Source organism: Prionailurus viverrinus, chromosome F1, assembly GCF_022837055.1.
Source record: "Prionailurus viverrinus isolate Anna chromosome F1, UM_Priviv_1.0, whole genome shotgun sequence".
NCBI lineage: Eukaryota > Metazoa > Chordata > Mammalia > Carnivora > Felidae > Prionailurus > Prionailurus viverrinus.
The window spans coordinates 40,394,406-40,422,151 of record NC_062577.1 but is presented as its reverse complement, the minus strand read 5'-3'; the positions used below and the strand labels follow the sequence as shown (position 1 = coordinate 40,422,151).

General features: G+C 46.5%; 1 protein-coding gene across 12 annotated transcripts; it reads left to right on the top strand.

The window, feature by feature from the left end:
• On the top strand, positions 1-26,087 carry PPP1R15B (protein phosphatase 1 regulatory subunit 15B). Of its 12 annotated transcripts, none has more exons than XR_007148363.1 (5): positions 355-2,925; positions 13,356-13,418; positions 15,613-16,276; positions 19,202-19,270; positions 25,920-26,087. XR_007148363.1 is itself a non-coding variant. In XM_047841548.1 (4 exons), exons 1-3 carry the CDS (start codon positions 1,006-1,008, stop codon positions 19,222-19,224), a joined length of 1,419 nt encoding a protein of 472 aa, XP_047697504.1. In that variant the 5' UTR covers positions 333-1,005; the 3' UTR covers positions 19,225-19,270; positions 25,920-26,087. The 12 variants fall into 12 exon arrangements, 5 of the variants coding, with proteins under 5 accessions (XP_047697503.1, XP_047697504.1, XP_047697501.1 ...); XR_007148361.1 differs by having other exon boundaries at positions 15,613-16,693; XR_007148366.1 differs by lacking the exon at positions 25,920-26,087 and having other exon boundaries at positions 1-2,338; positions 15,613-16,693; positions 19,202-19,723.
• The last annotated feature ends 1,659 nt before the right edge of the window (positions 26,088-27,746 follow it).

The following is a 27,746-nucleotide window of genomic DNA, read 5'->3' as shown; positions in this document are numbered from 1 at the left end:
TAGGCAAAGCTAAGTAGTGATTTAGAAACTCGAAAACCGAAAGGGCACGAATGCATAAGAATGACTCATTTTTCCCTTATGATTTTGCAGTCATTATTCACTCCAAATTATTAGTGTCTTAACACCACACGTGTATTTACACAGTATTGTCAATTCTTATTATACTAAGATCTCATGCTGACGATCTACTTAGCACTCAATACAGGAACCCCGATATATGCAAGCCTAAGGTAAGTGTACACACTTGGGTGTGTATTAGGACCTTAAGAGGGCTTCCGGGAATTGTCGGGTTATCTGGCAAAGTCCCCTTTCGCCCAAAGGACTGGGTGGGGCTGGGGGGCACCGGGGCGGGGCGGTCTCCTAGGAGACCACGGGGGAACCAGTGCGCACGCGTACAGCCTAGGCCCGGCTGATGCAACCTCCGGCGGGCGGGCTGGGTCCGCCGAGAGTAAGGAAGCCGACAGGGAACGGCCGGAGACCAATCAGGGGCCGCACGCCGGAGTGGGGAAAGGCCCTCCCGCCGAGGCTGTGCGAGTGACGTTGGGCGACGCGGGGCTGGTGGCGTAGCCAGCCGCCCTCCTTCGTCTCGTCCTCTCGCCTGGGGGTGTCCTGCTCCGCGCTGGCCCCGCAGCCATTTTGGGCTTCGCTTCCACCCGCGTCCTCTTGCCCAGCCCTTCCGGGGTCGCGCTGCCGAGGGGCTTTTTAACGGTCCGTCTCTTCTGGACAGTCGCTGCCGTCGCCGCGGGAGGGCTCTATCTATGGTGGAGAGGCCTCGGGCGGACTAGGACACCTTCTTCCCGCCAGGATGAATGTCGTCTCGGCCGCTACGTCCTGCGCCTGCCGTTCCGGACTGTGGTCTGCCGCCCGCGGCGGAAGCCGCTTCCCGCTGTGGTTCTTCTGCTGGCCCGGGGATCGGCCTGGGGCCCCGACTCCGGCCAAGACTGTTTAGGCCGCTCCGAATCCCGTCCGACCTTCAGCCCTGAGAAGACTGCCAAGAACAAGGAGATGGAGCCGGCAGCAGACGGGTCTCGGCCACGGCCAGCCTCTCGGCCGGCCTCCCGGATCCGGCTGCCCTTCTTCTTCCCTCGACGCCCGCAGCCCGGCACCTCCAAGTTGCCCACGCCTCCTGCCCCGGAACACTCCGGGGACCCCAGACTTGCTGCTTCCCCCCAGCCTCGGACCAGCTACTGGGTGAAGCTGCTTTCCCAGCTCTTCGCGCCACTCCCCAGCCTGCTTCAGAAGCTGCTGGTTTGGGGCCAGCTTTTCGGAGAGATGGTTCCGACCAGATGGCTAGATTTTGCTGGAGGGTCCAGCGCCCTGAGGGCCCTGAAGGCTCGGGAGGACCCAGCCGCGCCCCCCGCGCAGAAATCTTTGAGTTCGCTGCGGCTCGACCCCTCGGACGACTCTGGTGCCAGCCCCCTCAATTGGCTGGAGGAGGGGATCCACTGGCAGTGCTCGTCTTTAGATCTGACATCGGAACTCAAAGCCAAGGCTGGAGCCCTGGACCCCGCGGCACACGCTTTTCTGTTAGAGCACCAGCTGTGGGGAGTGGAGCTGTTGCCGAGTGGCCTTCAAGGCCATCTTTGCTCGGACCGGGAACTTGGCTCTTTGCCCTCCGGGCCTCCAAACGTTAAGCGTGTAAGCAGTTTCAGCGTGGTCTCCTATTTGTTGAACCCCTCCTATCTGGACTCCCTGCCCCGGGTGGGGCTCGGCTATCAGAGCGGCGTGGGAAGTGGCGAGCTAGTTGATTTCCAGACCCTCAGCCCCGAGAGCAGCTGTGTGACTGAGGCCCATGACCCTCCCCAGCCACTGAAGGCAGAGATCACTTGCGCTTCCTGGCGGGGATGTCCGCCCCTTTCTAGAGAGGGCCTGCCCGAAATCCACCATCTTCGCATGAAACGGCTGGAATTCCTCCAGCAGGCCAGCAAGGGGCAAGCGTTACCCAGCCCAGACCAAGATCATGGCTACCACAGTCTGGAGGAGGAGCACAGCTTGCTCCGGATGGATGCGCAACCCGGCGGAGACAGTCCCACACAGTGTGTTCCCTCTGCTGGAGCCGTTCCCGGAACCGCCCAGAAACCGGGAACCGAGGAGGAAGTCGCGTTGGTGACCACAGAGGACCCGCTTGCTGTGGAGAAACCGGGGCCTTCAGAAGGCTGTCCATGTCGTGAGGTACCGGTGGAAAAGGAGCTTGGCGAGGACCAAATAAGTGTAGTTGACTCCTCGGACCTAGAGGATGACATTCCCTTATCCTCGAGACCAGCCTGTAGCAACAGGTTGATAGATTACATTTTGGGAGGCGCGTCCAGTGACCCGGAAACAAGTTCCGATTCCGAAGGTGAGGGTTGGGATGAGGAGGCTGAGGATGATGGTTTTGATAGTGATAGCTCATTCTCAGAATCAGACCTTGAACAAGACTCTGAAGGGCTTCAGCTTTGGAACTCTTTCTATAGCGTAGATCCGTATAATCCCCAAAACTTTACGGCAACAATTCAGACTGCTGCCAGAATTGTTCCTGGAGCCCCTTCTGACTCCGAGAAGGATTTGTCTGACAAGTCTGATCTAGAGGATTCTCCCCAGACCGGAAGCCTTCCCGAGTCTCCTGACCAGAATTCTGGGGAGGAAGAGGACTGGGAATCTAGTGCAGATGAAGCAGAGAATCTCAAACTGTGGAATTCTTTCTGTAATTCCGATGACCCCTACAACCTTTTAAATTTTAAGGCTCCTTTTCAAACATCAGGGAAAATTTGGAAAGGCTGTTGCGACCCAGAGAGGCCGTCTGAGCCCGCTGCGGCCATTTCGGAGTATCACACCTTACTTTCTTGTGAGGTGCACCTGTTAGGGAGCCGAGAAACCGAAGGTCCAGACTTGGGACAGGGTGGGGTTCTTTCTGGACAAAGACAGACGTGTATCAAGAGGAAAAAGGTTTGTGTCTTTCTTCTAATGTGCCTGTTAATTTGTACTGTTTTGACGCGGTTAAATACAATAGGATGACTTTTCTGGAGGCATAGTCGTGCATATTTTTTGCGCAGAAGGACTCTAAGCTTATATACTCGGATTAAGAAATGACACCCTCCCACCTCCACCCCCCCTTCTTCCCTCTTGTAGAATGTTGTTCCTGTCCAGATGGAAGACACTGGGATATAGACGTTAGCAGGAAAGTGCCCTTTGTTGTTGTTAATGGTTATTTATTTTTGAGACAGAGAAAGAGCATGAACGAGGGAGGGTCAGAGAGAGGGAGACACAGAATCCAAAGCAGGCTCGAGGCTCTGAGCTGTCAGCACAGAGCCCGACGTGGGGCTCGATCTCACGGAGTGTGAGATCATGACCTGAGCCGAAGTAAGATGCTTAACCGACTGAGCCATCCAGGCGCCCCGGAAAGTGCCCTTTTCATTTGGGTTTGTAGCTCTGGGCTATTTGCATGCAAACTTCAGCTTTCCACTCTTTTTTACGGAACAGAAAAATTAAGCCTTGTGTGTATACACAATTTAAATTTTTCGGGAGGTTGGTCAGGTCCTGTTGTAGCCATAGAGTTTTTAAATGTGGTACGTCATTTGCAGACCTTAATATTTTATTTGCGGGATAACAGTGTCTTCATTACTGTCCATTAGGACCCAGAGGGATGATGGTACCAAGTAGCAGGCCAGATTTGTCTGGTTGTTTGCCATGAAAGAAAATACTAGTTTCAGTATGAAAAACTTTTTGACATGTACGTGACTTTGACAGTAAAAAAACCCAAAAACCAGGAAATAGTATTGCCTTTTCCTAAGAGTGCAATTAGTTATTAGTTATTAGTTCTCATTGGCCAGTTACTGGTTAATAATCACGTGTAACAATGATGGTCACTTACTAGGCTTAACTTGAGTAGTTGCTTCCTAAACTAGTCTCAAAAACTTCATGGAACATTTTATTCTTTTAACACATTGTCAAGTTAATCTTATTTTGGGAAGCCCTTTGAATTGCTTTGTATTTTCCCTCTATTGTTTATTCACCTAAAGTTATTACTTGGAGAGGAATCCCTCTAAGCACACAGGGTGTCTTTTGTTGCAGAGGGAAAGTTTCTTTCGTTTCCTGTACACTTATTTGGAAAGAGAAAGAAGGGGAAATTATTGCTGCCCTCTGACTCTGCCGCATCAGAGTTTCAAGCGGACAGGGCCGTAATCTATTGGCTCCAAATAGCCAGCTGAACTAATCTTTTGAAACTCTTCCTGGGTAGAAAATTTCTCCAAATGGTGATAACGTACGTCTCGCCTGTAGAAGTAGAAGAAGTCATGTTAAAAAATTCGTTCACTCTTCTGTAAATGTCGTCATAAAAGATCTTTTCTCTATATTTTTAATGGGCCCCTGACAAAATGACCTATTTCGTGACTAGATTAAAAAGCAAAGTGGGGCAGCGGAATGCACATTTGGTATCTGGAGACTTGTGTTCCCTCCTGCTGAGCTGTTAGGGCCAAGAGATTTGGGAAGACAGCCAGACCTGCAAAGTAACTTGACCTCTCATGGCCTTGATTGACTCATTTATCTGATGGGAGTAATAATTGCATCTATTGTATGAGTTATTGCATGATTTAAATGAGATGAGTAAATAACACTCCTAATTCATCCCCTTGCCTTTAAATGGTAGCTGTACAGTTCAGGGACCTCAGGCCAGTCTCATGTCTCATTTTCGCTTACTCATTGAGTAAAAATGAGATGAGTCAAGTAGCTGGGAGACTACTGACTATGAAGTGGAAGCAACATTTATAAAGGATTATGTCTAAAACATAGTAAAATTATTCGGGCAGCCTTTTAGTACTTGACATTCTTCAGGTATATGGGAATTGTGGATAGTGCCTATTTTTTTTTTTTTTTTTTAACGTTTATTTATTTCTGAGACAGGGAGAGAGAGAGCATGAGTAGGGGAGGGGCAGAAAGAGAGGGAGACACAGAATCAGAAGCAGGCTCCAGGCTCTGAGCTGTCAGCACAGAGCCCGACGCGGGGCTCGAACTCACCGCGAGATCACGACCCGGGCTGAAGTCGGACGCTTAACCAACCGACTGAGCCACCCAGGCGCCCCTGATAGTGCTTAATTCTTAAAACGGAACATTGAGCTATGGGAGTTTGAAACGCCTGTGCCACGGCACTAACGGTGCAGATTGTGGGGCCGCACTCGGTTTGCAGTCTGTTTGCTACACCTCCTGGAAGCTGTGTCATTTGAAACAAGCCCATTAACCTCCCTGCCTTTCTTTCCTTCTCTATACAATGGAGGTGATAATCGTACATGCCCTATGAGGATTAAATGAGGTAGAAATTGTGAAGTGCTCTGAAGGGAGCTTGGCATATGGTAAACACTCTATCCCTGTTGTTGTTATTATTTAGTGGACACCATGAGTGAGTAACTCTAGAATGCAATATCTAGTAAGATGTTACATGCTTGCTAATTGTCCTCGAGGGCATTCCTTGGCCTGATGTAAAGGGAAGGAAAGGAGAAAGGAGTAGGCCACGGTGGGATTAGCTGATGTAACCATTGAACATATTTTAGAGCAAGTATTTACTTTTGTACTTCGCTCCGTCCGAAAGAAACTTCTATGTTAGAAATTAAGTAGGGGTTAAAAAGGGACTGTCACTCATTACGTGAAATCATGCATACTATAATATTTACAATTTCATGTGTATGTAATGATAGCATATTAAGGAGGAATGAAAAGGGTTTTTATCTCAACCACAAAGTCTCTTAGCAACATAGCCTTAAAATATGTTAATTTTGCTGTCTTTTGTTGACTAAGTAACCTTTTTAATAGTCTGATTACAAAAGTAATAGTATAAGCGTAACACTACATGTTCATGATGCAAAAGTTGGAAAGCACCGAAAAAGTGAAATTTTATTTAAAAGGAAAAAGAATAGAAATAGTGAAGGTCTTGTTAAAGCTTTTGGTGCCGTAAGAAAAGCATCGACTGACATTGCCGAATAACTGTTTCAAATATCTCTGAAAAGTTCTGGGGGAAACATTTGTCATTTTGGAAGAAAAGTGTCACAGAACTGTACTTCCCTAAGGATTGGAAAAAAAAAAACAAGGAAAACATCAGGAGACTTACAGTTCCTCATCTGGATTCATTTTCTTTTTTTTTTTTTTTTTTAAATTTTTATTTTTCAACGTTTATTTATTTTTGGGACAGAGAGAGACAGAGCATGAATGGGGGAGGGGCAGAGAGAGAGGGAGACACAGAATCGGAAACAGGCTCCAGGCTCCGAGCCATCAGCCCAGAGCCTGATGCGGGGCTTGAACTCCCGGACCGCGAGATCGTGACCTGGCTGAAGTCGGACGCTTAACCGACTGCGCCACCCAGGCGCCCCTGGATTCATTTTCTTAACACCAAAACCAAGAGGAGGGAGGTAGAACAACACGATGACAGATGGGGGCAGGAATGTATGTGTATGTGTGAAGGAAATTAAGATGGCATTTGCTCGCTTTAAAAAAAAAAAAATTTAATTAATTAATTTTTAAATTTACATCCAAGTCAGCATGTAGTGCAACCATGATTTCAGGAGTAGATTCCATAATGCCCCTTCCCCATTTAGCCCATCCCCCCTCCAACCACCCCTCCAGTAACCCTGGGTTTGTTCTCCATTTTTAAGAGTCTCTTCTGTTTCGTCCCCCTCGCTGTTTGTATATGATTTTTGCTTCCCTTCCCTTACGTTCATCTGTTTTGTCTCATAAATTCCTCCTATGAGTTGAAGTCCTATGATATTTGTCTTTCTCTGACTAATATCGCTTAGCATAATACCCTCCAGTTCCATCCATGTAGGTGCAAATGGCCATTTGCTCACTATTTATTGAGATGCCATCTAATCAGTCAGAACTACTGCTGCTTTCTTCTTTTTCTCTTAAACTTCTGTTACAGTTGAAACCAAATATTCCTCTGAGGTACTTGGTTGTTTGATATTCCGAAAGAATTAGTAGCATAAAGGTTTGGTTAACTACCTCAATGATTGTAAGATCCCAGAGCACGATTAAAAATAGTCTTTGTCTTTATAGGTAACCTTCCTTGAAGAAGTTACTGAGTATTATATAAGTGGTGATGAGGACCGCAAAGGACCATGGGAAGAATTTGCACGGGATGGGTGCAGGTTCCAGAAACGAATTCAAGAAACAGAAGATGCTATTGGATATTGCTTGACAGTTGAGCACAGAGAAAGAATGTTCAATAGACTCCAGGAAACATGCTTCAAGGGACTTACTGCTTTCGAGCAATGTTAAGATGGTTTGACAGCCTCTAACTCGAGCATACACTACCTCTTATTTGAGAGGTTTCTTTTAAAAACAAAATTTGGCAGCTGTCCTTTTTTTTTAGAGGATATGCAACTTGGACCCAGTGACCTAGTCTAATTTTTTTTTTTTTTTTTTTTTTGCAACCAATCCCACTCAGAAATGTCCAGGTTTGAAGCCGAGCCCTGGTAATGAAGGATGAGATGATGTGGTTTCTAATCCTCCCTTTTTTGACTTAGTTGGATGTGTTTTTGAATGTTCTGTGCTTGCCAAGGTGAAATAGGGGACCGTTTAAGGTGTAATTTTGCATTTCCAAAACTTATTTTCTTGGGAAACAATATTTATAGGGTGCAAAGCCCATTTGCCATTCTAATTTAAATTATGTTTACCTGTCTGAAAACGCTGGGCTCTTCCTCCCTGACATTCTAAAATTAAGAGGCTTTTATGTTCTCTCTCTCTATTTTTATCTCAGTGATGTGGCCCTTCTAACTTAAAAGCTGAGAAAATAATCTTGTGTATGCTACCAGCTTAAATATCTTGTGTCAACTTTTTTTTCCCTCTACTAAAAATGACTCTGGTTGAAAGTTGTGTGGTGGGTCATTGTTTCTAGGTGAAGTTCTACCTAAGACACTTTCAGGAACCGCCACAAAACTTCCATGTGTAGGACTCTTCTGGTGTTTGGGAAAATTGCATCTTTCTGCCAAATTGTAATGTCTAACACATTTAACTTCTGTGCAGACCGTCTCGGAGAGGGTTCTGTACATGTTACTGTCGTTCCCAATTCAATGGTTCTTTGCATGTTGCAACAGGTAGAAATTGTTGTAAAAGACTCTGGAAAGCAATGATTGCGTCATAGGCATTTATTTTTTAAATTGAAAAGCCAAGAATTGTCCTAGGAAGGAGCTAGGAGACCTCTCAGAGCAATTTGGTTCTGTTGTGTATGCTCTCAACAGAAAACCAGTGTTATTAATCTCACGTCTCAGCACCGTCACTTTTAAAACCTGTCAGGGGGACACTGTAAACTTGGAAATGGGCAGTTCTGAATTTTCCAGTTTGCAACATAAAATACAGACTTCAGTCAATATCTAAGTTTATTGTGTTCTGTTACTGAGAGAAGTAAGACAAGGCCTGTACTTCCAGGATTGGTACTATAGACTTAACTCGAAAGTCTTCATATTTTTAGCCCAAAGTTCACTTTTGAATTGAAGTTTTTGCAGTGACTGATTGTCCTTGGTTTGCTTGGTTAGCTCTACATGGTGCACATCTGTTAGGCCGAGGTAATGTTGATCTCCTCCTATTGGTCCCTCTTTACCCCACGTGCCTCCTGTCGCAGGTGATGGAACACATGAGTAGACAGGTGACCTCTTCAGTTTCAACTTGTTTCAGCGTGGAAACAAATTGTTCATCAGAAGTGCTGGCAGAGTTACTACCTCAGTTTATAACCTACCTGGTCATTACTTCCATCCAGTCTGCTCTAAGCATTGCCTCCAGTGATAACATACATACTCACAGGTGAATACACGGCGAGTACGCCATCATCAAAGCCGGTCCCATTTTTGCAGAGCCCTTACCCCCCGGGCGCTGTGCGCCTCCACTTGAGGCCACTGTAGGGGCTGCACTTGCAGAGTCCTGCCGGAGCGCAGTGGAAACAGGCTGGTTTCAAGCACCGCTGTGTCAGATGGAAAGAAGGCACCATTTGCCTTGAACAAAGCTTATTGAAAGCGTCTAGACGTTCTTTTAAAACCAGCCTGCAGCCTACTGGTTATTTCACAGGCTCCGCCTGAAATCTTGCACCTCTCGCTCATGTGAAAATAATGGCATAGCTTGACACGTATTGGATTTTGGAACCTTGTTCCCTGGGGATTCCGACCTCACTACCGAATGAGTAAAAGCTTGGGGAAGAGTTCTCCCACTTACCACCCTCCTTTAAAAGAAGCGATCAGACAGTGATGAAAAGGACAGAAGGGGCTATTTTTAAGTGGGGCTGAAGGAGAAAAAAATTCTTGTCATTTCATCCCAATCCCAGTTGTTAGAACAAAGTCAAACCTGGAAGCTGTCACTGAACATTGTGCACGTTTAAAGTCTTGCAATGGTGCTTTAAGTATCAATGTAGCATGTGAAAGGCTTTGTACAGACAGGTAAAATTTCCTTTTCTGAGTGTTTGAAATGTGATAACAGCGCCTCTTCATCTTTAACTTGAAATCAAAACTGTCAGATTTTATTTTTTTATAATTTAAGGAAGGTGAATTTAGGGGACGAGGAGACTCTAAATTGGCTTCTACAGATGCAGTGATTTAAATGTAACCAGTTTGTTGGGATTTTATAGCTAAAATTATATTTGTGTATATAACTTTAACTAATCTGTAAATTGTAATAAATATATTTGCAATTATTAGATGTTACATGATATTTTGGTTCAAGTTGATACTGTATGTTTCCTAGTATTTTACATTAGCTTTGGACTTACTGAGCAGAATTTTCAGGATTAACTCAGGTACTTGTGTGAAAGCACTATAAACTTAGAGGGGCTGGACAAATTTCTGTACTTTAAAAAGGTTATGTGACATGTAAATTGCACCTCAGCTTGTTGAAGGGGAGGAATTTTAAGGGGATGAGTAGGATTGCAAACCAAGTTTTAATAGGGGAATTTGGTTCTTAGAGTATGAAATGCCCTTCTTAGAGACTGCGGATTTGATCCCAAAATTGGCCCAGGCATCCACTTCTGCAAAGAAAACAGTCAAATGGGGTATTTCACGGAAGCAGTCAAACTCACACGCTCGGCTTAGCATAGTGTTTCTCTTAGGTACAGGGAAAGTTTTCTTTTTTTTTTAAGTTTAAATTCAAGTTAGTTAACACAGTATAGTATTGGTTTCAGGAGTAGAACCCAGTGATTCATCACTTACATATACCCAGTGCTCATCACAAGTGTCCTTTTTTTTTTTTTTTTTACATTTATTTATTTTTGAGACACAGACAGAGTGCGAGCAGGGGAGGGGCAGAGAGAGAGGCAGACACAGAATCCGACGCAGGCTCCAGGCTCTGAGCTGTCAGCACAGAGCCCATCGCGGGGCTCGAACCCACGAACTGTGGGATCGTGACCTGAGCCAAACAAAGCCCGATGCTCAACCGACTGAGCCACCCAGGCACCCCACAAGTGTCCCCCTTAATACCCCTCACCCATTTAGCCCATCCCCCCCATCCATCTCCCCTCCAGCAACCCTCAGTTTGTTCTCTATAGTGAAGAGTCTTATGGTTTGTCTCTGTTTTTGTCTTATATTTTCTTCCCTTCCCCTATGTTCATCTGTTTTATTTCTTAAATTCCACATATGAGTGAAATCATGGTATTTGTTTTTCTCTGATTGACTTCACTTAGCATAACACACTAGCTCCATCCACATCATTGCAAATGGCCAGGTTTCATTTCTTTTGATGACTGAGTAATATCCCATTGTGTGTGTGTGTGTGTGTGTGTGTGTATATATATATATATATGCCACCTCTATCCATTCATCAGCCAATAGACGTGGGCTCTTTCCATGGTTTGGCTATTGTTGGTAACGCTACTATGAACATCAGGGCACGTGCCCCTTCAAATCATCATGTTTGTATCCTTTGGATAAATACATAGTAGTGCAACTGCTGGGTTGTGGGGTAGTTCTATTTTATTTAATATTTATTTTTGAGAGAGAGCAAGTGGGGGACGGGCAGAGAGAGAGAGGGAGACACAGAATCATAAGCAGGCTCCAGGCTCCAAGCTGTCAGCACAGAGCCTCACATGGGGCTTGAACTCATGAACTGTGAGATCATGAGCTGAAGTCGGATGCTCAACCTACTGAGCTACCCAGGCACCCCAGGATAGTTCTATTTTTTCATTTTTTAAATTAGGTTATTTTTTGTGAGAGGGGGGGCGGCCCGGGCAGAGAGAGAGGAAGAGAGAATCCCAAGCAGCCTCCACACTGTCAGTGCAAAGCCCGACGTGGGGCTCAGACTCATGAGTCGTGAGATCATGATCTGAGCTGAAATCGAGACTCAGACACTTAATCGACTGAACCACCCAGATGCCCCCGCCCAGTTCTGTTGTTTAACTTTTTGAGGAACTCCCATATAGTTTTCCAGAGTGGCTGCGCCAGTTAAGTAGCAGGGAAATCTTAATGTTTCTTTAGTTTGTGCATTATTATTAATGATAACCATGATACTGTAAATCATGACATTCTCCCATTTACGATGTTGCATAAATGTGACGGCAGCATCAGAAAAATCAAACTTCTTACCCTGAAAAAAAGACAGCATTTGGGTTATGACAAGCCTATTAATGGATTAAGGCATAATAGCATTCTTAATTTGGGTATTTGGATCTTCCTAGCTGATGAAGAAAATTTATTAAAGATACAGTTCTGAACCGGGAGGAAAAAATAGTTGCAAGCAATCAGTATTTAGTACAAATTGAATTGATAGCCCCAGGTTATACTTTATACCATCGTGGGATTACTTGAAGCATTTTTGGCTCTCTCTTCCCGGAAGTTTTATGGAAATAGCCATATTCACATCAAACCAGATTTATTGCTATGACTCCTGATATCATGGAGAAATTGTGCTGTTTTTTTTTTTCTACTTTAATAGAAAGTTTAAGGCAAATATTTAATTACTGACCTCAAATTTTGCTGGTTACAGATTTAGGAATTTGGTGGTCTCATCTGAAGACTTCTTTGGATTCTCTGTGTACCTTTTATCTTTTATTTTTTAAAGATTTTATTTTTATTATTTTTTTTAACGTTTATTTATTTTTGAGACAGAGAGAGACAGAGCACGAACGGGGGAGGGTTAGAGAGAGGGAGACACAGAATCCGAAACAGGCTCCAGGCTCTGAGCTGTCAGCCCAGAGCCTGATGCGGGGCTCGAACTCACGGACCGTGAGATCGTGACCTGAGCCGAAGTCGGACGCTTAAGCGACCGAGCCACCCAGGTGCCCCCAGAGATTTTATTTTTAATCTCTACACCCAACACGGGGCCCAAACTCACAAACCTGAGATCAAGTGTCGCATGCTCTCCCGACTGAGCCAGCCAGGCGCCCCCTTCTGTGTACCTTTAAAAATAAATGGAGGGTTTCTGGGGGGCTCAGTCGGTTGAGCTGCCAACTCTTGATTTTGGCTCAGGTCATGATCCCAGAGTCTTGGGATCAAGCCCTGTGTTGGGCTCTGCACTGAGTGAGCATGGAGCCTGCTTGGGATTCTCTCTCTCCCTCTGTCCCTCTCCCGTTCTCTCTCTTTAAAAAAAAAAAAAAAAAAGTGGAAATATCTTGTTTGTCTTTTTTTTCTCACAAAACACATGTTATAAAAGTATCTAATATAGAGATATATAAAAGAATTCTTAGTACATTCTAAAAAATAAGTATGCTGCCCAGGGTACCCTTTGAGTTGAGAGACTTCATTTCTTTTGTATGTATAAGGAGGTGTTGATATTTCTTCATTTATCTGATTATAACACGAATGTTAGTTTTTTTGGAATCTTTCTGTGTTGGTCATTAGGATCTTTTCCTTATGGACTTCATTGAATGCTTTGTGGTCAATAGAAAACATTAGTCTTTTGCTCCCTGGATTTGCTCCAGAGAGACTGTTTGTGTCGGTCAGTTATGACTTTAAAATACAGAGGTAGCGTGATATCAATATCTAGAGCAATAGGGGTAATAAATGGGATACCTCAATCTCTTCTAACCTCGCTCACTTTGAGGATTCACTAAGCAAGACTTATATTGCTTCCAATTAATATGTTTTAGTGACAAGTTTGCCATCAGGGAATTTAAAGAAACCATTTTACGCATGGAATGGAGAATACAGGGGGTCGGTAGGGGTATGTGTTACTATGTAATAATTTGAGTTGCATCCCTGTTTTACCGTTGGCCGGCTCTGTAATCTCGCCAGGGAAGACAGAGGAAGCTAGGTGTATAGAAAGCGGGTTGCTTGACCCATCGGGAAGATACCCCAGGGATCTGATGAGGACATAAGGTCTAGAAACCTGAACTACAAGGGCCGAACTTGGGAGTGATTTAGCAAGTTTTGTTCTTTTCATCTTTTACTCTTTCCTCCATCTGTTCACTATTGTTCTTGCAGATCCTTCCCTAGAAGACAAACATGAGGACCTCCGCAGCAAAAGAACAGCACAGTTTGCCAGAGGTGTGTGCTCATTAAAGACACCGTCTACCCAAGAGGAAGAAAGGAGCTCACAGGGGCCTTAACTCTCTCCAGAGCTTGCTGCATACTTTCCCACCAAAATAATAGGTTACCATATATGTGGTTTAAGACTGGATTAATTTTGGGGGTGCCTGGGGGGGGGTTCAGTCAGTGAATTGTCGGACTCTCAGATTTCGGCTCAGGTCATGATCCGGTTCGTGGGTTCGAGCCTCCCACTGGGCTCTGCACTGACAGTGTGGAACCTGCTTAGGATTCTCTCTCCCTCTCTCTCTGCCCCTCCCCTGCTTACTCTCTCTCTTTCAGAATAAATAAACATTAAAAACATAAATACACTGAGATAGGGCACCTGGGTGGCTCCGTCAGTTAAGTGTCTGACTCCTGATTTTGGCTCAGGTCATGATCTTACAGTTTGTGAGTTAGGGTTAGGGTTAGGGTTAGCGCAGTGTGGAACCTGCTTGGTATTCTTTCTCCCTCTCTCTCTGCCCCTCCCCTGCCCGTGCCCCTCCTCTCTCTTTCCATCTTTCTCAAAAATAAATAATTGGAAAAAAAAAAAAAGACTGGGTTAATTTTCATAAATATCCCAAAGATGTTCAGGGTCGAAAAGAGAGGTGAGAGTAAAGCTTCATGCAGTATACCATTTTGAGTTAAACCTGTTTTTTTTTTCTGTTTCTTTTTTAAAAGATTTTATTTTTAAAAGTTTATTATTATTTTGAGAGAGCGGGAACGTGAGCAGGGGAGGGGCAGAGATAGAGGAAGAGAGAGAGAATTCCAAGCAGGCTCCACGCTATCAGCTGCAGAGCCCGATGGGGGGCTCAAACTCACGAACTGTGAGATCATGACTGAGCCGAGATCAAGAGTCAGACGCTCAACTGACTGAGCCACCCGGGTGCCCCTAGGATTTTAAGTAATATCTACCGCCAACATGAGGCTTGAACTTACAACCTTGGGATGAAGAGTCTCGTGCTGTACCGACTGAGATAGCCAGGTGCCCCCAAGCATGCTTTTCTTTTCTTTTTTAATTTTTAAAAACTTATTTATTTTGAGGGGCGCCTGGGTGGCGCAGTCGGTTAAGCATCCGACTTCAGCCAGGTCATGATCTCTCGGTCCGTGAGTTCGAGCCCCGCATCGGGCTCTGGGCTGATGGCTCGGAGCCTGGAGCCTGTTTCTGATTCTGTGTCTCCCTCTCTCTCTGCCCCTCCCCCATTCATGCTCTGTCTCTCTCTGTCCCAAAAATAAATAAACGTTGAAAAAAAAATTAAAAAAAAAAACTTATTTATTTTGAGAGAGAGACAGTGCGAGTGGGGGAGGGGTAAAGAGTGAGAGGGAGAGAGAGAATCCCAAGCACTCTCAGTGCAGAGCCCTCCACAAGGCCTGAACCCACGATACCGAAAGATCATGACCTGATCCGAAACCAAGAGTCAGATGCTTAACCCGGGTGCCCCAGCATGCTTTTCTTGGTGGAGTTCATGCATTGGCTCAGAAGGCAAAAACCAGAGAGGAGGCAGGCCCAAAACAGTTTTGAAAACGCATCTGCATATATATTCTGGGATGGTTGTCTTTAAAAATGTTTCCCCATGAGATGAGTCCTTCATCTCAAAAGTACCTCCAAGAGACTCCTCACTGCCCTATCCACAACCTGGCCTTTCCCTCACTTCATCTTTTTATTTATTTATTTTTTCAATGTTTGTTTATTTTTGAGAGAGAGAGAGACAGCCTGAGCAGGAGAGGGGCAGAGAGAGAGGGAGACACAGAATCCCAAGCAGGCTCCAGCCTCTGAGCTGTCAGCACAGAGCCGGACCTGGGGCTCGAACTCAGGAACCGTGAGATCATGACCTGAGCCGAAGTCGGACGCTTAACTGACGGAACCACCCAGGTGCCCCGTTCCTCACTTCACCTTTTTAAAAAAACTATGTTCAGTCTGACCTCATCTTGTTAACATTTTCACTTGTTTCTTGTCTTTTGCCACCCTCGCTGGCCTGGAACTGTGACTAGCATATAGATATTGAACAAAGATTTGAATGAGTAAATCACTTTCATTTATTTATTTATTTATTTATTTATTTATTTATTTATTTATTTATTTATTTATTTATTTATTTATAATCTCTTGAATGAGTTAATCACGTTTTTCTTTTCTTTCCTTTGTTTGCGTGTGTGTGTGTGTGTGTGTGTTTAGTAATCTCTACACCCAACGTGGGGCTCAAACTCACAACCCCGAGGTCAAGAGCCGCGCGCTCTTCCAGCCGAGCCAGCCAGGTGCTCCAGGTTAATCACTTTGGTGAAGTCACCTCTCACAGAGCGTTCGCTGAGGTCTCATCGACGCAGCCAGGTCTGATTACAAACAAATGCGCCCCGATCATAGATGAGGTCGAATCACGGAACTGAAAGGTCCTCCCAGGGAAGCCGCCGGACTCTCTTAACTTTGTGGAATGGAATCGCAAACGGCAACCTGGCTGGGGATACCACATCAGTTCATTCGAGTGTCCTTAATACGGTGCATGTCAACTGCTGACTTTCACATGTGAGCACATCGGCCGAGTCCTTTTCTTTTCCAGAATTAACAGCCTGTATTGCGGCGCCAGGGTATCTGTTCTCTTCCTTTGCGGCTGGGGGTTTCTAGAGATGCTCCGTTGATTCCACTAGATGGCGCTCCTCACCATCTCAGAGCGCCTGGTGGATCCCTGCTGTTACCAATGTGCTGCTGCTCCCTTGGAGGCCATTCCCGCGGTGGGTAACCGGGCGGGAGAACTGCCCTGCCCGTTCCAGGCCTGCCCACTGTGACTCCACCTTTTGGTGGTGAGTGCCCGGAAGTGGAGGCGGTTCCCTGTGGGAGTACCAAGGTTTGTATTTGAACGCGAACAAGTGAATCGATTCTTCCTGAGCTCCACAGAGCGAGGCTAATTTAGGAGACTGGAGGTGGAATCTGAGAGGCCGATGATGTCGGATCTTGGCTCGACTTTCGGGGTTAGGGTTTTTCCAGTCCAGGGCTTCATCTCACTCAACTGTTTGCTTAGCGTTCTGCTTTCTACTGCATGCTGGTGAACCAGGGCAGTCATCCTCAGTGACAGGAGAGAGGGTGGCACATTGCTCGAGGTGTGGAGAATCACTGTGTCTGATCACAGAGCTGGACACGAGACCAGCTCGGAAGGTGGAAAGGATCCTCAAGAACCGCTGGGCTGGGGTTTCGGGCTGCTGTTGCCCGATTCCCTCCTAACGCTAGTAGCCAAGGCCAGGTGGACATCCAGGACTGCTCTTTGGTAAGTTGGTATTGGCTCCACGGGCTGGCCCCGGTCTACCTCCAGGGGTGCAGCATAGTAACCCGGATGTCTTAGGGGCACAACGTACTTTTCGTCAACTCAAGTGATAATTTCCATGGCCGCCTCCTCCCAGTGGACCGGCTCCCCCACCAACACGCACAGTTCAGGAGTTTATTGACTCGTGTGTTTCAGAAAAGCAATTAAATGTGTAGAAAGTCTGTCTTCCGCGTACACATTATGCTTATTTATAGTAATTGCGGTGTTCTTGAGAAGCTAGTATTACTAGTGGTGAATTTACACCTACAGTTTTAAATCAGGTGATTCTTTCAAGTGAGAGCATGAGGTTTGGTGTTATGAAAGGCACTTCCTCGTTAGGTAGATAAAGAGCATTTCCACTACCCCAAAAAGCTCCCCCATGCTCTCTTTTTTTTTTTTAAAGTGAGGTCCACGCACAACGTGGGGCTTGAACTCAAGACTCTGAGATCAGGAGTTGCAGGCTGGGCTGATTGGGCCAGCCAGGTGCCCCTCCCGCATACTATTTCGTATTCAAACAACCTCCAGCTTTTGGCAGCCAGTGATCTGCCTTGTTTTCTTTTTTTCTTGCTTTGTTTATTTATTTTGAGAGAGAGAGCACGTGGGAATGGCAGAGAGGGGGGAAGAGAGAGAATCCCAAGCAGGCTCCACGCTTTCAGTGCAGAGCCCGGCGCGGGGCTCGAACCCATGAACCACGAGATCACGACCTGAGCTGAAATCAAGCATTGGATGCCCAACCAACTGAGCCACCCCGGCGTCCCCAATGACCTGCTTTTTATCACTATTTTACCTTTTCTAGAGTTTCACAAAAATTGTATCTTACATATAGTATGTACCCTTTGTGTCTGACTTGTTTAATTGAGTGTAATACTTTTGAAATTCATCTATGCTCTTGGGTATATCAGTTGTCCACCCTTTCAGTTGCTGAGTAGTATTACTTGTACGATTACACCACAATTTATTTATTCAGTCACTAGTAGAGGGACAGGTGGTTTGTCTACAATTTGTGGCTATTGAATAAATAGCTGCATAAATGCTGCATAAATGAATAAAGCTGCTGTGAACATGTGTATACAAGTGTTTCTGTGGCCATACATTTCCATTCCTTTTGGATAAGTTTAGGAGTGAGACTGCCGGATCACATGGTAAGTATATGTTTAATTTTATAAGGAAACAACTTTCAGTTTTCCAAAGCGGCTGTACCACTTGGCAGCAACGTATGAGAGATCCAATGTTTCCATGTCCTTACCCCTGCTTGATATTGTAAGTCTTTTTAAGTTTAGCTCTTCTAGTGGATTTGCAGCGGTATCTTATTCTGGTATAAATTTGCATGTTCTTGACGTTTAATGTTATGGCACATCTTTTCATAAGTCGATTTGAAACAGCAAATATCTTCCTTGGTGAAGTATGTGTTCAGATCTTTGGTCTGTTTTTAACCAAGATTGTGTGTGTGTGTGTGTGTGTGTGTGTGTGTGTGTGTATTTGGGACTTAGATATAAATCCCTTACCGTGTATATATTTTACCAATATTTTCTCCCAGTCTATGGCTGGCCTTTTCATTTTTTTTTCACGTTTATTTATTTTTGACAGAGAGAGAGAGAGACAGAGACAGAGTGCAAGTGGGGGAGGGGCAGAGAGAGAGGGAGACACAGAATCTAAAACAGGCTCCAGGCTCTGAGCTGTCAGCACAGAGCCTGACATGGGGCTTGAACTCATGGACTGTGAAATGATGGCCTGAGCTGAAGTCGGATGCTTAATTGACTGAGCCACCCAGGCACCCCTCATTTTGTTAATCATGTCATTTAAGAGCAAATTTTAAAATTTTGTAGAAGTCCAATTTATCCATTTTTTCTTCCATGGTCCATGCTTTTTGTGCCATTTCTCAAAAATCTTTCCCTAATGCGAAGTCACATATATATATTTTATTTTATTTTATTTTTCCACGTTTTTATTTATTTTTGGGACAGAGAGAGACAGAGCATGAATGGGAAGGGTCAGAGAGATAGGGAGACACAGAATGGGAAGCAGGCTCCAGGCTCTGAGCCATCAGCCCAGAGCCCGACGCGGGGCTCGAACTCACGGACCGCGAGATCGTGACCTGGCTGAAGTCGGACACTTAACCGACTGCGCCACCCAGGCGCCCCAATATATTTTAAAGACCTATACCTTCCATTGTTACTTTAAAACTTTTTTAAATGTTTATTTATTTTTAAGAGAGAGCACGAGCAGGGTAAGGGCAGAGAGAGAGAGGAAGACAGAGAATCCAAGCAGGCTCTGTGTTGTCAGCACAAAGCCCGACATGGGGCTCAATCCCATGACACTGGGATCATGACCTGAGCTGAAATCAGGAGTTGGTTGCTCAACGGACTGAGCCACCCAGGTGCCCCTCTGGGCCAGTAATTTCTGATTTGTAATCCATTTCCTTCTTTCTGCTGTAAATTACATAATGTATTTTATCTCTCTCCCAATTTACAGATGAAGGACCCAAAGCATCATGACCTACCCAAGATGACACAACTAGGAAGAATGGCAAAAAATGGGCAGGTAAACCCAGTCTGCTGCTCGAGTCCCTGCCTCATTCCTCTTAGGCAGTCTTCATAGACGAGATGGAAATAGAGCTAGACTTGGAAAAAATAAGTACTCTTAATTGGGTAAATGTTGGGGAAAGGGCGCAGTTAATGGGTAAGGAGGCAAAGGATATTTCAAGTAGGAAAAACAGCTTTAGAGAAAATGTGAAAATGAAAGAATATAGAAACATGTTGGGGAACGGCTAATAGGTCAGGCAAGCTGGGTATGAGTTCTATGGGATGGAAAATGTAGCGGAGAATAAAGTTGTTACTCTAAATGATAGAGTGTTTTGAAGGCCATGCGAAGAGATTTGGTCTGTTTCGTGCTATATAAAGGCGGTGACATGGCCAAACTGGTTCTTTTGGATTACTTCATGGGTCATTGGTAGATGGATTGTGTTCAAGCCCCACGTGAAGCATAAAGCTTAGTTAAAAATAAAAGGGGGAGGGGCGCCTGGGTGGCGCAGTCGGTTAAGCGTCCGACCAGCCAGGTCACGATCTCGCGGTCCGTGAGTTCGAGCCCCGCGTCAGGCTCTGGGCTGATGGCTCAGAGCCTGGAGCCAGTTTCCGATTCTGTGTCCCCCTCTCTCTCTGCCCCTCCTCCGTTCATGCTCTGTCTCTCTCTGTCCCAAAAATAAAAATAAACGTTGAAAAAAAATTTAAAAAATAAATAAATAAATAAAAGGGGGGGCGCACCTGGGTGGCTCAGTCAGTTGAGCGTCCGACTCTTGGTTTCGGCTCAGGTCATGATCTCACTGGTTCGTGAGTTCAAGCCCCCACATCGGGCTCTGTGCTGACAGTGTGGAGCCTGCTTGGGATTCTATCGCTCCCTCTCTCTCTGCCCCTCCCCCAAAAGTAAATAAATAAACTTAAAAAAAAGGAAAAGGTTATGACATTTTTTTTAAATGTTTACTTTTGAGAGAAAGAGAGACAGAGTGTGAGCAGGGAAGAGGCAGAGAGAGAAGGGGAGACACAGAATCGGAAGCAGGTTCCAGGCTCCGAGCTGCCAGCACAGAGCCCGACACGGGGCTCGAACGCACGAACTGCAAGATCATGACCTGAACCGAAGTTGGACGCTTAACCAACTGAGGCACCCAGGCACCCAGTTATGACATTTCTTACTCCCCAGCATATTCATAATTGTTATGACTATTTAGTTTAAAATTTGATTTACATATCTTTCTCTTAGTAAGTCATAAACTCCTAAAGCACCATAGCTTAGTTATGAAGGTGGGCCCAGAGCTCAGCCTAGAGCTTGCTTGACTCGCATTAATTTGTTCATTCAATATCTTTTATGACCACAGTGAGAGACCCTGTACTCAGCTGAATATTCATTTATTTAGGAAAGATTTACTGAGCACTTGCTGTGTGCCGAGCCAAGTGCTGAGAACAGGGATGTGAACAACGCTGGCAAGGGCTCTGCTCTCAAGCTTACATCTTAGATGGGGGAGTTGATACACAAACAAAAAAATGAACAAGGTAACGTCAGGTGGTGAGCTATGCCTTGAAGATAATGGAAGAGAGAGAGATCCGATAGGGAGAAACTTGGGGAATGACTCTGGATACAGTCATGAGGGTAACTTTGGCCTCATACCTGAATGGTAGGAAGGAGTGAGTCATAAGGTGATGGGGGGAAGGGAGGGATGGAAGAAGGGAGTGAACTAGGAAATGCCAATGGATGAGAGCCGAGGGCCAGATCATGCAGAGCCTACAGGAAGGAAATTTGGATTTGTTCTAAGTGTAGTTGGAGTGCTTGAACTAGTAGGTATTCAAGCCCTTAGTGGTGTGTTTTTCTCTTTGTAAAGATCCTCTGGCTCTTGTGTGAAAAACGCAGCGGGCCAAGCAAGGGAGGAGGGACACCAGATGGAGAGGCTATTGGGACGGTCTGTGTGGGACATGATGGAGGCTTGGACGAGGTGGCAGTGGAGGTGGAAAGAGGGTATATCTGGATGGAGATCCAGTTGATTGGATGAGGAATGCGAAGAAAAGAAGGATATCTTGGGTGATTCCCAAGTGAGATGACCAAACATCCCGGCTCGCTTGAGACTGAGGAGTTTCCTGGGACAGGGTTTTCAGAGCTAAAACGAGGACCAGCCCCGGGCAAACCAGGACAAGTGGTCACCCTAGTCCTAGGCTTTTGGGGCAAGCAATGCGGTGATTACTGAGTGTGCCACATATTGAGATAAAGAGTACTTGGGGAGAACAGATCTGGAGCCGGAGATCAAGAGTCCTGTTTTGACCACATTAAGTTTGAGATATTTATTAAACATCCCTGTGAGTGATTAGGCAATGGGATATATGCATCTGAAGCCCAAGGGAGAGGTCAGATTCAGATAAAAATCTGGAAGCCAGCAGCCCGTAGATGGAATTTAACACAATGGGGGAGATGGCCCAGGGGGAGATCCAGGTCGAGGGTGAAGTTTGGATTCTCTCAACATTCTGATGTTAAGCAGAGGAGAAGCAGTTACCCAAGATATTAAGAAGGAATAGCCATTGAAGTGGGAGGTAACCCAGGAGAATGGGGTGTCGTGCAGGCCTAGAGAAAAAAAAGGGCTTCCTGAAGGTGGGAGTGGCCAAAGGCTACTGGGAAAAATGAAGACAAAAAAGCAGATTTAAAATACTGTCCCTGAAAATAAAAGAGAGATAAACCAAGAAACAGACTATAGAGAGCTATAGAGAACAAACTGATGGTTACCAGAGGGGAGATGGAGGGGGGGGGATAAGTGAGACAGGTGATAGGGATTAAGGAGTGCACTTGTCTTGATGAACACAGGCTGATTAAAATAAAAACTTAAGGGGCGCCTGGGTGGCGCAGTCGGTTAAGCATCCGACTTCAGCCAGGTCACGATCTCGCAGTCTGTGAGTTTGAGCCCCGCGTCAGGCTCTGGGCTGATGGCTCAGAGCCTGGAGCCTGTTTCCGATTCTGTGTCTCCTTCTCTCTCTGCCCCTCCCCTGCTCATGCTCTGTCTCTCTCTGTCCCAAAAATAAATAAACGTTGAAAAAAAAATTAAAAAAAAAATAAATAAAAACTTAAAAAAAAGGGGGGGGGGGCACCTGGGTGGCTCAGTGGGCTAAGCATCCAACTCTTGATTTCGGCTCAGATCATGATCTCACGGTTTGCGGGACTGAGCCCTGAGTTGGGCTCTGTGCTGACAGCGCGGAGCCTGCTTGAGATTTTCTCTCTCCCTCTCTCTGCAAACATACAGTGCATGCACTCTCCCTGTCTGTCTCTTTCAAAATAAATAAATACACGCCCCCAAAAGGCAGTCGCTGCTCCCAAGGAGTTCCAGTCTTGCGGGGTGACAGGAAAGTCCATTCCTGTACAGGGATGAGTGCTAAAATAGTGATAAGCACAGGACGTCAGGCAGGTGTAGACGGTTCCTCCCTGGACTGCACCTTGAAGGAGACTGAAAAGGCAGAGAAGGCTTCTCCAGGCCGAGGAGGCTAGGGCACAAAGGTACAGGCCATTGTAGGGGGTTCGGGATGGCTGGGGCACAGAGTAGAGAAGCAGACAGGGGTACCCAGGGCAGGGAGGAGGCAGGGCCAAGAAGCACCTGTTGGACTTAGCGACCTGGAAGTAAGTGCTTACCTTTGCCAGAATAGTTCCAGCCGTTTTCAAAGAGCTGTGGGGACAGACACCAGACTGGGTGTAACTGGGAGGCAAAGAGTCAGGCACTCTGAGCGCAGACATCACTCCTTTAAGCAACCTGAAGTGGGAGGAGGGAGAGGGGGGATATTGTAGCTTTTCTGGGCACGGGAGCAGAAAAGGCGCACAGATTGATCCGGAGGGTAGTTTTGCAGTGTGTATACGGCCGAGGACAAACGGACAAGGGTGTTGGCTAGTGGGGGATGTTGTGAGAGGCCGTGAGTTTGGGCTGAATGGCGCAGGAAGTGACGTGAGGCTCTCGCTGATAGATTTGGAGGAAATCTGAGAAGCCCAGAGGTCCTGTAGGAAAGCCAGGAACAGGGGGGAAGGGAGAAAAGAGGAACGAGGGTGTTAGGAGGACCCAAACTGTGATCAGAAAGCGGGATGTTGGAGTTCATGTTTTCCAAGTTGGAGTGAATCTGGGCAGTCGGAAAGGTTAAGGCATGGTCTTGGGTATGAATCATTTAACGGCGTGGAGGTGAGTGTTCCCGGAGGTGAGAATAGTAAGGTATTGTGGGGTTAGGACGTTGGTCAGTTCACTCACTTTAGTACTGAAATCACCCCGAATGAGAGGGAGCCAAGGCATGGCGAGGAAGGTGCTAAGCCAGGAGCCAAAGTCTCTGATGAGTGTAGACCAGCACAGTGGGGGGGTGGCAGAGCCCAGAGGGGAAGAAACCGGTTGGCTGAAGGCTGGAGCCATTTTCACATAGAGATAGGCGCATAATGGTGCCTTATGCATTTATTGAGCTAAACTGAGCCAAAGTGCTGTGTTAGTTCCAGGAAATGCCCAAGTCAGCACCAGCTGCCATTTTCTAGAAAAACCCCTGGTCAGACATTTAAAGGGGGCGCGGCAAGAGCATTGCCTGAACCGTGGATTCAAGAAGGGACCCGGAGAGGAAACCTCAGCAGGTTGACTCTGGGGCCGGTCCTCCCGGCTCCACCCAGCCCACATCTCCTTGCCCAGAGTGGAGGCCTGACGCTTTCGTTCCTCCCCTCCCCTCTCTGGGGAGCTGCCAGTGCCAGTGCTCCTCGCCACGACGCGGCCCTGGCAGGAGACATCAGCCAGCCATCTTGGGCTGGCGTCCTTCCCAGGAGAAGCCAGAGCGGCGCCTTGGAGATGGGAGCTGAGGGGGGCACATTTCAGGCGAACTTCTCACCGGCGGGCAAGGGCTCATTAGCCAAACGATCATCTTCCCCAGGCCCGTTGTCAGACCAACTTAAAAATAACCCGAGCTGTCTCCCCACCCTTTGGCGCAGGAGTGCAAGTCGCTTCCTGCTCAGACAGAACCCACCCGAACCTCAGCCCTTCTAGAACACTAGCAGCATCCGCACATTCCTTCTCCTTACGAGGGACGTGACTGCGCTCAAGGCTTTTCCCTTCAGGACACCGCTCCCTCTTGTCCTCCTACCTCACTAGCCTCGTGTTTTCCAGTTGCCTTTGTGGATTCCTTCTCACTAACTTGACCTTTCAGAGTCGGAGTGCCCGGTTCTCAGCCCCTGATCTCCCGCCTCCTCCCTCCCCACACTCACTTCCTTTGTGACCTCAACCAGCCTTGTGGCTTTCCCACCATCCAATCACCGGGCGACACCACATGTGTATCTCTACTCCTGAGACAGACTCTCGCCTTGTACGGCCAGTCACCTCCTTGGCATCTCTACTTGGGTACCTCCTAGGCATCTCCAGCGTAACGTGCTTGGAACCGAACCTGCGTCTCCCCACTCTCCCCTGCCACACCTGTCTCTCCTGCAGCCTGCTCGTCTCAGTCTATGGCAACCCAGTCCTCCAGCTGCTCAGCCCAAATACCTCGGAGTCATCCTGACTCCTCCCTTCCCCTCACAGCCCAGTTAGAGTCTAATCTACCAGAAAATCTGTCAGCTCTTCCTTCAACAGATACCCAGAAAAAGTCACCATTTCTCACCGTTTCTACCCCCAGCGCCGTGAACCAAGCCATCCCTGTATCTTGCAGTAGTCTCCTAGCTGGACTCTGCCTCTACCCTGTCCAAACAGCAGCCAGAATGATCCTCGAGAAAATGTTAAGCCAGGAAGGGGGCACCTGGGTGGCTCAGTCAGCCAAGCGTCTGACTCTTGATTTTGGCTCAGGTCGTGATTCTAGGGTCATGGGATCGAGCCCTGCGTTGGGCTCCGCGCTGAGCGTGGAGCCTGCTTAGGATTCTTTCTCTCTCTCCCTCCGCCCCTCTCCCCGGTTCGCATGCTCTCTCTCTCTCTGAAATAGAACAAAATAAAAAACAAATTAAAAAACCCCAAACATTGAACCGTGAAGATCATGGCACCCCTACAGGGAACCCTCCACTGGCTCTCCGCCTCATTTAGAGGCGAACATAACTATTAAATACCAGCATTCAATAAAGGCTACCATCATCGTTATTCTTTATAGAGCAGAGGAATCTGTTATAATCTTCTTGTGACTATGTAAGTCTCTTGGCCAAATACGTTTACACGATAAAGTAAATGTCTTGAAATCTAGCTTTCTGCTGCAGACTGGGTTTCCAGGAGACCCGAGTTGTGGAATTCTGCTGTGGAATTGCCACAATTCTGGGTTCTTCCTGAGTTTCCCTGTGTCCTCCAAGAGGAAAATGCAGGCTTCGGATGAGATGATCGCTCAGATCTTCTCTTGATCTAAAATTGTGGTTTTCTCGAAAGAGAAGCGTTCTCGTTCTGGGCATCACAAAAAATGCAGGTGGTTATCTCATTGGCTTTCCCCCCAAAAAACCACACTGTTTACACCAAAGGAAAAGAAACACGAGACACTGTGACCTTTGTATTGGTCAGGACTTTTTGGTTGTTAGGGGCAGAAGCCCAATTCAAACTGGCTGAAGCAAATAAGGGCACCTACAGGTTGAAATCCCAGAGGTAGTGCGTCCTCTGGTGAGCTGGGTCCGAGGGCTCATGGGATATGAGGAGGACCCGGGTTCCCCTTATCTCTGGTTCCACTTTTTCCTGTATTGGTTTCCCTTTCAGCGGCCTCTCCCACCCGAAGATCCCAGGAGCTCCCAACGACAATTGCCAGCTTCAAATCCAAGAGAAAAAGAGAATTCTGGGTCCTTTAAAAAAAGTAGATTTCACTGGGGCACTTGGGAGGCTCAGCCGGTTAAGCATCCCGACTCTTGGTTTCGGCTCAGGTCATGATCTCACGGTTCGTAATTTCAAGTGCCCACATCGGGCTCTGCGCTGACAGTGTGGAGCTTGCTTGGGATTCTCTCTCTCTTCCTCTCTCTCTCTCTCTCTCTGCCCCTCCTGCACTCCCCCCTCAAAATAAATAAATAAACTTTAAAAAAAAAAAAAGTAAATCTCATTGATTTGGTCTGAGTCATGTGTCCTTTCCTGAACCAATCACTATAGCCAGGGGAACAGAGAGTCAGATTCACCACATCCGTGCCACAGTCCCTGCCCCCCAGTAGGGCTGGCGTGGGGCGAGGCCAGCCCATCCAACCCCCATGGGCTGAGAGTGGCAGAAGGGACAATGTCAGAAAGGAAATTCAGGGGCTATTAACAGAAGAAAGGAGATTAGATATTGGACAAGTCAAGATAATAGACATTTCCTTGAGGCCTCAGTAAGATTTTTTTTACAAGCACTGCATTAATTTCTGAGGTCCGCTGTAAGAAGTCACCACAACCTGGGCAGCTTAAAACGACCCAAATGCATTCTGTCACAGTGCTGGAGGCCCGAAGTCCAACATCAAGAGGTTGGCTGGGCCACACTCCGCCTGGAGGCTCGGGGGGGGGGGGGGGGGGGGGCGGGGGCGGAGAGAATTCCTTCTTTGCCTCTTCCAGCTTCTGGTGGCTGTCCATATTTTTGACTTGTGGCCACATCACCTCAATCTGTGCCTCTGTGGTCACCTTGCCTCCTCCCCTTTGGTCTGCTTCAAAGTTCCCCCTGCGTGTCTCTTATGGAGGATGCTTGTCATCGAATTTAGGACCCACCCGAGTAATCAGGATCATCTCTTCATCTCCAGATCCTTAACTTAATTACATCTGCAAAGACCTTTTTTCCAAATAAGGTCACATTCGTAGATTCCAGGGATTTAACATGGACAGCTGTGGGGGCTGTTTTTCAACCCACCCCTGGCACCAAATGAAAAGCATGATTATATATAAGTGATGAATCTGAGGCCTCAAAATATATGAGAGGATCAGAATCATTTCTAAACATTACAGGTACTTTTTACCCATATGCTTTGTTGCCTTTTAAAAAAGTAAAATAAAATTTGCTTCAGGGGAGAACAACTACCTTTTTAACTGGTCCACAAAGCACATAAGGTTTTCATTTCAACGTATCAACCCCCCTGCTCTCTTCCAGGTAACTGTTGAAGCAAGGGCCGTGTTTATTTGAGTTTACTACTCCTTTTCTGCCTCGTTTTGAACTCCTTTTGATAAAATGTCTTCCTGAGCAGTATTGATACTGATCACACCTGATAAACAAGATCTACAATGTGAAAAGTCACTGGTGAGGATGCCCCACGATTGGAAAAGTGTTTTCAAAACTGCTTTTTTCACATGAGTAAAAAAAAAATTTCCAAATCTCAACCAACACCCTTTGCATGTCTAGGTAAACATTCTAAGGAACCCCAGGGTGGATTGGAGACAAATAATGCAAAGATCGCGTGAAGAAATCAACAGGAACCCCTACACCTCAAAGAAGACAGCGGCAGAATACGTGTTTTCAAATATATGTCACTTCAACCCCTATTTCCACCCACATTCGGCCCAAGCAGCTGCCCTTACTGGTTGCTCAGGTTAGACTGGGAGTGCGCTGGCTGCTGGTATTTTCCCTGGGGGCATCTTGGC

Bases quoted from the DNA above. Each gene is read 5' to 3' on its own strand.
- PPP1R15B (XM_047841544.1), top strand. From the start codon at position 1,006: ATGGAGCCGGCAGCAGACGGGTCTCGGCCACGGCCAGCCTCTCGGCCG. The intron at 2,926-7,017 runs GTTTGTGTCTTT...TTGTCTTTATAG, and splicing joins CGTGTATCAAGAGGAAAAAG to GTAACCTTCCTTGAAGAAGT.